Below are 10,321 nucleotides of genomic sequence, written 5' to 3' on the forward strand. Positions count from 1 at the left end.
CTTAGCATTCTATTCTGCCAAGGGTCCTCGAGGACCAGGTTCTCAACCTATCTGAGTAGGTTGAACCAACAATCAGATCACCAAGAATCTCCCCAAGATTCGTCTCATCAAGAACAGACTCAGCCCCATGCATATATAACATCATAGTATCACGTAAAACATAGAAGATTTTACTTTTTCTTCAAAAACATTGGGACTTGGAGGAAGAAAAAGGTGATTCTATTTTTGGAACTCAACAATATTAAGAAGTTCCTCCATTTTTCAGCAATATCAGAGTCAACACTCTGCCTTACAGCACCTTTTGAGACTTCAAAGTCTTCTTCCTCCAAACCTAATGGCTCAACCTTTTGCTTCTGTAAGGAACCATGTTCCTCACTTACACTACCTTTTCTATACCTGAGTAGCCATGTCTCCCTCTTCTTCTTCTCAATCTGTTTACCCTTATCATCTGTTGCATTTTTCTCAGCCAACCCCCCCTTTTTTTAATTCTTTCTCACAAGTAAAGATTTAATTTCATTCTCTCTTCCACAAACACATCAGCATGTGACATCACTTCATCATCAATCAACCTACTTTTCATCAATCCTTTTTACTAGATCAGAAGTTCATTTATACACAGAACTCAAAGAGAAAAAGATCATCATTAAAATTGACTTCATGAGAAGGACTTGAGGGATCGGGTCCCTCATTCAGTCCTCACATTTATCAATTTCTCCATCCTACAAGGATTCTACAAATCCAGCAGCAACTTCAGCCTCACACTCTAGAATATTAGATCTACCCTATTCCCTTTCAATTAAACTTCCATCAAAATCTACCAAAGAATTCTTAGGGTTTTGATTCTAATGGAGTTAGGTTTTTGGAAAGTGAGAGAGTTGGGTTCACTTCAGGCATATTTGGAAAGAAGGATTATTTTGAGACATGGTTGATTTTGGTTTTGAATAAAAGAATCGGTTTTATTTGGGTGTCAGATAGAGAAGTGCTTTTTTGGGGTAACGGGTTAGTTCAGAAAAGGTTTAACATTTTGGATTTCAAAAGTTAGGAGGAGAGATAGGAGAAAGGCAGAAACAAATTAATGACATGACACTTCAGCAGCTTGAAAAGGTATATAATTATTGAAGAGACTACTAACCTGAGACACAAGAACCAGGTTCCTTGATGGGTTTTGAAAATTTTGAGCAAAGGCTCCTAGAAGTGCAATGTCATTCTTATTTGTTTTTGTCCTAAAACTTCCATATGTGTATACCTGTAACAGTATAGATTTGAGTTAGATGTCGCCGAAAAACACTTTTTAGCATTGTACCTTTCCTTCTTAACGTAGCCAATCATCGAGGGACCAAGTCCTCAGTTGAGCTTGATCAACCCCAACTCTAGACGATTTCTTTCAAAATGTTCCCTACTCAGCGCCTTGGTGAAGATGTCTGCTACCTGATCCTTCGTCTTCCAGAACTTTATACAAATTAGAGCCTTTTCAACATTGTCCCTGAGATGATGGTGTCTGATATCAATGTGCTTTGTCCTCTTATGTTGTACAGGGTTCAAGATGTAAATATGCCTAAGTCTTCAAGATGTTGTTTGATCTGTACTAGTTGAGCCCAACAAGAAGCAGCAACCACGTATTCAGCTTCAGCAATAGGAAGAGCCACACAATTTTTTTCTTTGTACCCCATGAGATCAAGCATGACCCCAGAAATGTGCCGTTCCAGATGTGCTATTCTGTCCATCAAATATTCAACAAAATCAACATTAGCATATCCAACCCAATCAATGTTATCTCCCGAGGGATAATAGAAAACCAGGTCCTGCATCCCTTTGAGATATCTTAGGATTCTCTTGGCAGCTCTCTTAATGTACTTCTGTTGTCTCATCATTGTCCCCTTGGGAGTTTTCTTTACTTGCAGATCTAAGATAAAATTCTGTTCCCCCATCATACTCATTTCTAACTTACTTCCCATGAGTTTTGCAAATTCTTAACATTGAGAGTCAACTGATGCTCCAAAGATGATGCCATCTACATAGATCAGCACAATGAGTAGGTTCCTTCCCCGTTTCTTTAGAAAAAGAGTGTTGCCAATTTTCGCTCTTGTAAAGCCATCATCTAGAAGGAATTTTGACAACCTTTCACACCAAGCACGGGGAGCCTAGCTCCTATAACAGTTCTATCAGCAGGTCGTGGAACCAGGTTCCACACACTATTCCTCTCAAGTTGACTCAGCATTTCTTGCATAGCTGTAATCCAGTCATCATCTTTCGATGCTTCCTTGATGTTCTTTAGGCTCTATTTGAGAGATAAAGGCTGAGAAGGTAAGTGAGTTTCTTGTCTTTGATCTAGTTTGAATACCTCAGCAGCTAGAGTTCCATGTACAACATCCACAACTTTGTTTTGTGCTTAAGATATTGTGATTGAGGGACCAAGTTCCTCTATGTTGGCTGGAGTCTCATCTTTAGTTCTCTTTTTTCCTCTACTTGGCATCCTCATAGGTCTACATAGATCCATATGGAGGAGATCAAGTGGCCTTGAGATGCTAACTTCCTTTTTGGGCTTCAAAGAGGATCTGACTTGCTTTCCTTTTACACATGCATCACACACCCCGTGATCCTTGAAGCTTGACTTGAGCAGACCACGAACTAGGTCCTTCTTGACTCATTTGTTCAGCAGCGTGAAACTTGCATGACCCAACCTTCTGTGCCATAGCTCAACATTATCATTAAAAACACTCAGATAGCTAAGATCCCCTTGTCACAGATTTGGGAAATACCCAGCAAGCTATACTTCAACCCCTTCATGAAGTACTCATTTTCACTAGAGTGGGGAAGAGACTTCCCGATCCTTCCAACTCCCAGAATGTATCCCTTCTTGCCATTTTCAAAGGATACACTCCCTCCTTGCAGGGCCTTCAGTGAAAGGAAATCATTTGTACTTCTAGTCATGAGCTTCGAGCTATAGCTATCCATGTACCACTGTTGACTGCTCCCTTTCACTATTCCCTGCACACTAAATCAACAATTAGACTTAAGAATCCAAGCCAACTTGGGTCCCTTATAATGATAGAACGGGCATATCAAACTTCTTTTTGCCCATGCAGACATCACATGTTTTCTTTTCAGAGTACCAGGTTCCTCATCAGCACTCCTCTTTTCAATAAAAACTTTGTTTTTCTGTAAAGACTGAATTTTAACTTTACAAGAGTCCTTGTAATGACCAGTTTGACCACAGTGAATGCACAACCTATTATAAGCCACAATTACATACTTTCTATGGGGATTATAGGAGGTTTTAGCTTTTGTAACCCGATGCCTTGCCTGTTTTCACCATTACTCCTGTTCATAGACGTTATTACATTAGAGGATCGGGTCCATTTAAGTGACTTATCAAGATCATTTTTAACCCTTTTTAATTCCTCCTGAAGTTGTCTATTCTTTTCAAGCTCAGTAACAAGACTTGTTTTAATTTTCTTAAGTTCACTCTCAAGCTCAAGTTGAGCCTTTCTAGCCACTTCCTCTCTCTCAGTGTTGTCCATCCATTTTTTTGTTTGTTTTTTCAACAAGCTGTGTTCTCTAGTTACTTCTTCCACTTGTTCCCTTAAATCTACAATGGAAACTACCATATCATCCCTTTCTTGCTCAGTAGCTACAATTTTCTCAACTAGAGTATTCTTTTCTTTGCTAAGGTTCTCTATGGTTTCCTTCAAGTCATCAACCACTACCATCAAATCATCTCTAGATTGTTCAGCATCTCCTAGCTCTATGATTAGGGCATCTTTATCATTAACAAAACTATAATATGTATCAATTAGAACATTTGCTAATGACATCAACTTTTTTGAAGAGTAGGACTTCAGATTTCTCTGAACATCCCTGAAAGTTACCTCATCATTATCATCCTCTTCATCCTTATCGGACTGAGCCGTCAATGCAAACAATAAATCATATTTCTTTGCTTTATTTCCATTGCCATCATGGAGCTTCTTACTGCATCTGGTTCCTCTTCTGATTCACTAGAGGAGTCTCCCCATGCAGCAAAAGCTTGCTTCACCATGTTTTCAACAGCATCTCTTCTTTTGAATTTCCTATCAGGGATCAGGTTCCTCTTAGCTGCTTTAACAATGTTGTTTTTGTAATTCTCTTATTTCAGAAGAGGACAGTCTTTAATAAAGTGTCCAGGCTTTCCACACTTATGACAACAATCATTTCCTTTGAAATTCCTACTGGAACTTCCTTTCTTTGGGATCCTACCAATTTTACGAACTGTCTTCTAAAATCTTTGTAGTCTATTGGTTGATTGACTTTCCTTGGAGTTTGGTGGAGCAGCCATGTAGATCCTTTCTAGGTATTAACCTTTTAAAAATAACCTGCTCTGATACTAATTGTTAGAAACTAAGCGTCCACCAGACTGTATAGAGAACCAAGTTCTCTATGAGTTTCCACTGAACATACTAATGAACCAAGCTGTATAGCGATCTGGTCCTATATCAGTTCCCATAGTGCTAACTACTGAACCAATATGTAAATGAGACACATGATAAGTTCCTACTGTATAGAGAACTAGATTCTCTATCAACTCCAACTGTAAGCAACAGACCGTAAAACCAACCAGTATAGGGAATCAGGTTCTCTAATTGTTTCCACTGTAGCTCGGCAGTAAGTAAAGAACACAGAGGATTTTTACGTGGAAAAATACTAACTCAAGGGGAAAAAAACTATGACCTACACTTGTAGGCTTTCAACTTCACTAACTTGTAAACCCCTATTATAAGCCATTTTGTAATGACTCTATTACAAAGGATTCAACTCAACTAACTTGTGGTACTCTCACCACAAGCCACTTTGTGACTCTCTAGTTACAAAGACTTTGACTAACTTCTAATACTCTCACCACAAGCCACTTTGTAATAACTCTATTACAAAGACTTCAATCACTCTAACTTGTAATAACACTATTAAAAGCCACTTTATAACTCTCTAGTTACAATGACTTTAACTTATGACTAAACCTAGTCACAACATAAACTGGAGAGTTTACGAATTTTGGGTTTCCTAAAAACAGCTTTAAAAAGCAAGATAAGAGTTACAATAAAGAATAAATAACAAAGACTCCACAAACCTAAGGACTTAAGATATCTTCAATCTTGGATCCGGTCCTTGAGGTTACAGTAGCTTTGTTCTTGAGAGAGGTTGTGGCAAGCACTTGAGAGAGTATTCTCGTTTTTATTTTTGCAAGTCTTGGAGGAGGATGCCATGTGTCTTGCACCAGGTTTATATTACAAAAGACATCACCTTAGTGATGTTAAATCTTGGTTAGTACATGCCTCTTCTCAATGGGAAATGACTGTTGCACTATCTGATAAACTGTTGCGTGTACAGTTGCAGGCAGTCACTTTCTGCAGTTGCTTTCCAGCTGTACTGTTGACTTATATTTATGTCAGGGGAACACCAAGGTATCGGGTCTGCACCAGGTTTATATTACAAAAGACATCACCTTAGTGATGTCAAATCTTGGTTAATACATGACTCTTCTCAATGGGAAGTGACTGTTGCACTGTCTGATGAACTGTTGCGTGTATAGTTACAGGAAGTCACTTTCTGTAGTTGCTTTCCAGCTGTACTATTGAATTATACTTCTGTCAGGGGAACACCAAGGTATTAGTTCCCTAATCTGGTTCCTGTGAATCAACACACACTGCCTAGATTATCTTGAGTCGATTAACTTAAATGATTGTACCAGGCATGCTTCAGGTCCTTTATCTGGTTCTCTTATAAAGTAAGTTGCTTTACCTTCCTTTATTGTATTTATACATGAGTGGCATCACTTAACATGATTTAAGCAAGGTATGTAAAAAGCCGTTCATAGAAAGTTGACTACTGCACTGTTCCTATATAGTAGCGTGTGCAGACAACAACTTTCCTACTAGAGATTTGACTTCATACAATCTCCCCGGGAACTGGTAGGGACATGTTCCCTCAACTGTTCCTTCCACTCTGAAGAGTTGAGTTATATCCCATGCTGGATCCCAACCTGGTCTTGTAAATGGGTAAAAGGTTCCTTATCTGGTTTTGGATGGAAAGTTTATTAGATCATCAAAACATAAAGTAAAGTACTTATGCCCAAGGTACTTATAACCTATCAATATATATATATATATATATAACGACCCAACCAGTCGTTTTGAGCTTTTGCACTTCGCTCGCCAATTCTTGGGCATGACTAGCCCCGTGTGATGTATTATGACTTATATAAATCGTCGGTTATGGTTTTCAGGGTAATCAGAATGAATTTGGAAGAACAATTCTCAGTTTGAAGCTTAGAATTTGAAAGGCTTGACCAAGTTTTGACATGCTAGTATATAATCTCGGATTGGAATTTTTATGATTTGTTTAGCTCTGTTAGGTGATTTGGGACTTAGGAGCGTGCTCGGAATGTATTTCGGAGGTCTGTGGAAGGCTTAGGCTTGAATCGGGGAAATTGGAATTTTGGTGTTTTCTGGTTGATAGGTGAGATTTTGATATAGGGGTCAGAATGGAATTACGGAAGTTGAAGTAGGTTCATTGTGTCATTTGTGACGTGTGTGTAAAATTTTAGGTCATTCAGACGAGGTTTGGTAGACTTTTTGATCGAAAGCGAAATTTGTAAGTTTTTGGAATTCTTAGGCCTGAATTCGATGATTATTTGGTATTTTGATGTTGTTTTGAGCGTTCTGAAGGTTGAAACAAGTTTGAATAATGTTATGGGATATATTGGCATATTTAGTTGAGGTCCTAAGAGCTTCATATGAGTTTCGGGTGGTTAAACGGACCAATTGCATGATTGAAAAATTGCAGATTTGGCTTCAGTTCTATTGCAGACTTTTATTCTCTGCGATCGCGTAGTAAGGTTCGCGATCGCTTAGGTCTATTAAGGGCAGTTGGGAAATTTGTCTTATGCGATTGCCAATTTGGGTTTGCGATTGCAAAGGTCTGTGGATTTGGCTATTGCAACCGCATGGCTAAGTCGCGATCGCGAAGAAGGATTTGGAGCGGTCGTGAGGTAAAGGATTTTCTCTATGCCATTACGTAGTGAGGAAAACGTTCGCGATGATTGATGAGTTTGTTGTTCGCGATCGCGTGTGTTGTTCCGAGATCCGTAAGGTAAGTTGAGGGGCAGTCCATTTTTGTGCTTCGCGATCGCGAGGCAATTTCCGCGATCGCGATGAAGGAAATAACTGGGCAGAATGTTTAAGTTCAAAATTGAGGATTTAAGTCCAATATCACAAAAACCATTGGAGAGCTCGGGAGAAGGTGAAATTTGAGGAGATTTTCAGCGGAGCAATTGGGGTAAGTATTCTTCATTCATATTTGGTTTAATTCCATGACTTAGTCTTGAATTTCATCATTTAATTTGAGAAATTAGAGTGGAAATTGGGAAAAAATGGAAGAAAAGTTTGATAATTCTTTTGGGGATTCGAATGGGCAATTGAGGTCGGATTTTGATGAATTTGATATGGGTAGACTCGTGAGAGGATAAGGATTCTATTGATAAGATTTTTATCTAATTCCGAGATGTGGGCCCGGGGGCCGGGTTTGAACAATTTCGGAATTTTTGATGTAAATTGGATATTTTCGAGTGGGCTTTATTCCCTTAGCATATTTTAATGGTTATGCACTGATTTTGGTTAGATTTGGAGCATCCAGAGGTCGATTCGAGAGGGAAAAGGCATCGCGAGCTAGAGTTTAGACCGGATAGAGGTAAGTAATGATTGTAAATGTCTATCTTGAGGGTATAAAACCACAGACTTCACATCGTTGTGCTACTTTGAGGTGACGCACACGCTGGATGACGGGCATGGGCTCGTGCACCATTGGGGATTATGACTTAGTCCGTCCCAAATAAATGTTTTACTGCTTATTTGATTGAAAACTATTTGCTATCATCATGTTTTGGGCTGAATGCCATATTTAGACCTCGTGCCAACTGTTTTGGACCCTTAGGGGATTTTTACTGCTATTTCCTCACTGTTTTGATTTTTATATCTGTACTCAGTCATGCTATATTCTAATGCTTTTATAACTCAGCCATGATTACTCTGTTTTAATACTTTAAATGATATTTTGGGCTGAACATCATATTTTACTGTGCCCGAGTAGCTTTTAGAGATTTCTAACTGAGTAAGGCCGAGTGGCTGTGTTGTGAGGATAATTTTGGGTCAGGCTGCATGCCGCAGCAGTGATTCACTGATTTATGATTATGAGGCCGAGAGCCTGAGTTGTACACCACACGGTGGCTTGATATGAGGCCGAGAGCCTATTGATTATGCCACGAGGTGGCTTGATATTTCGCTTGGGCCGTAAGGGGCCCCTCCCGGAGTCTATACACCCCCAGTGAGCGCGGGTACCCTGAGTGAGTGATATATTGATTATGCCACGAGTTGACTTGTTATTGCGCTTGAGCCATAAATGGCCCCTCCCGGAGCCTGTACACCCCTAGTGAGCGTGGGTACCCAGTATGAGATGTGATATAGCCCGAGGGGCTGATGTTGTTCCATGTTATTGCCCGAGGGGCGGTTCTTGACTTATGTTATGCCCGAGGGGTTAATTATGAGTGATTTTGATATAGCCCGAGGGGCTGGTTTTGTTGATATTATGCCCGAGGGGCGGTTTATGGTACATGTTTTACCCGAGGGACTATTTATGTTTCTATCATGTTTATTCATTGTTTTATCACTCGTTTGAAAACTATTGAAAATTTGTTTTAAAAAGGTTTTTTACCAAAATTGAGCATGATTTACGAAGTAAATGATTTCTGTATTGTGTTGGAAATATCCTACTTTTGTTGTAGCATTTTGACGTGGTTTACGTGTTTTCTTACTGCTCAGCTTTCATTTACCTTTATTACTTACTGAGTTGGAGTAATCACATTACTCCCTGCACCTTGTGTGCTGATTCAGGTATTTTCTGAACTCGGTAGCGGGTGCCGATTGCTCAAAGGCAGAGTCATCGGAGTTTAGCAAGGTAGCTGCCCGGCGTTCGCAACACTACTTTTCTCCCTCTTGCTTTCATTAGACTGTATTTAGTACATTTTTAGACTTTTTCGTTGTATTCAGACCTTAGTAGATGCTCGTGACTTGTGACACCCCGATATCGGGCTTGTATATTATTTCTGCACTATTTATTTAGACTTATATTATGAAACATTTGTTTAAATTAAAGGCTTAAACATGATTTTTATTGATAAGTGGTTAATTTGGGAGTTGTGTCGGCTAGCCTAGTTTCACGATAGGCGCCATCATGATCGGGTCAGTTTTTGGGTCGTGACAAGTTGGTATCAGAGCCTAGGTTACATAGATCTCATGAGTCATGAGCAGGTTTAGTAGAGTCTCACGAATTGGTACGGAGACGTCTGTACTTATCCTCGGGAGGCTGCAGAACCTTTAGGAAAAACTTCATATTCTTGAATTCTTATCGTGCGTCCTTGATTCAGCTCGAAATGTAACTCTTTGAATTCCTTCCATGCATTCGTATGCATGCATGAGCGCTCGGTATCAACTGTGCATTGGCGGCTTGTGATTCCCTGATTGAGGGGTGAGATATGATTTCTGTGTGTTGATGTTAGGCCAGTCTGGAGGACTAGAGGCCGGATTTTTGCCTATAGCTTGAGCTCTGAGGCGTTGATCGTGTTCGCATTGTGCTTTTGGATCTATATATTCGATAGTGTCCCTATTAGTGGGAGTGGTGACTGGATAGCTACGTGACGAGTGTGATGTGACTACGAGATGTGTTCATATGAATTGAATGAGATGAGAAGGGTCTGCCTGAGGATATAAAGGACTATTTTGTGCTTGATTTCCATCTTCATTTGATGTATCACCCCGAGGTATGGGAGTGTAAAGAATCTTTTTATATTTTCTAGTTGGGGGAGTGAAGTGGAATTCACGTTGTGATATGAGTTTAGACTCAGGAAGATTAAGTGACTGCGTAATGTCTATGACGGTGGAAGGGTACAAAGAGATGTTAGTTGAGGCGAAACAGGTGGGTTATCTCATGCGGAGTGTTCTGAATGTTGTGTGATCCTTATGTGGTTTGTTAGAATGTCTCTTTTACCAGCAAAATGTATGTGCTGCAATTTGAATTTGGGTCGCTTAAGAGAGTGGGCTTGACTGCTACGAGGGCGAATGCGAAATTCGAAGAAGTTTTGAGGTACTAGATGGTCTGTGTTATACGAACTTATAAAGATTGAGTTTAATCTAACTATGGTATTATGGCAGTGATAGAGTATACACATTATGAGTTATTATGTGTTTTGATCTATGGCTTCGAGCCAAGTGGGGGAGTCTGCTATTGGTTAGTT

At 39.7% G+C, this 10,321-nt stretch overlaps 1 protein-coding gene across 1 annotated transcript; it reads right to left on the reverse strand.

Moving 5' to 3' along the window:
- Nucleotides 1-2,718: 2,718 nt before the first annotated feature.
- Nucleotides 2,719-4,761, reverse strand: LOC138876194 (spindle pole body component 110-like). The gene is made up of 6 exons (XM_070155099.1): nt 4,738-4,761; nt 4,438-4,567; nt 3,974-4,125; nt 3,304-3,902; nt 3,094-3,229; nt 2,719-2,988 (listed from the first exon to the last, which is right to left on the reverse strand). Exons 1-6 carry the CDS (start codon nt 4,759-4,761, stop codon nt 2,719-2,721), a joined length of 1,311 nt encoding a protein of 436 aa, XP_070011200.1.
- Nucleotides 4,762-10,321: the final 5,560 nt, after the last annotated feature.

The sequence above is a fragment of the Nicotiana sylvestris genome, chromosome 8 (assembly GCF_000393655.2).
Source record: "Nicotiana sylvestris chromosome 8, ASM39365v2, whole genome shotgun sequence".
Lineage (NCBI taxonomy): Eukaryota > Viridiplantae > Streptophyta > Magnoliopsida > Solanales > Solanaceae > Nicotiana > Nicotiana sylvestris.

Coding starts and splice junctions, on each gene's coding strand:
- LOC138876194 (XM_070155099.1), bottom strand. CDS start 4,761: ATGGCTTATAATAGGGGTTTACAA. Junction 4,568..4,737: donor CTTATAATAGGGGTTTACAA/GTTAGTGAAGTT, acceptor TGTTGCTTACAG/TTGGAGTTGATAGAGAATCT. Junction 3,230..3,303: donor AGGAGTAATGGTGAAAACAG/GCAAGGCATCGG, acceptor GGCTTATAATAG/GTTGTGCATTCACTGTGGTC.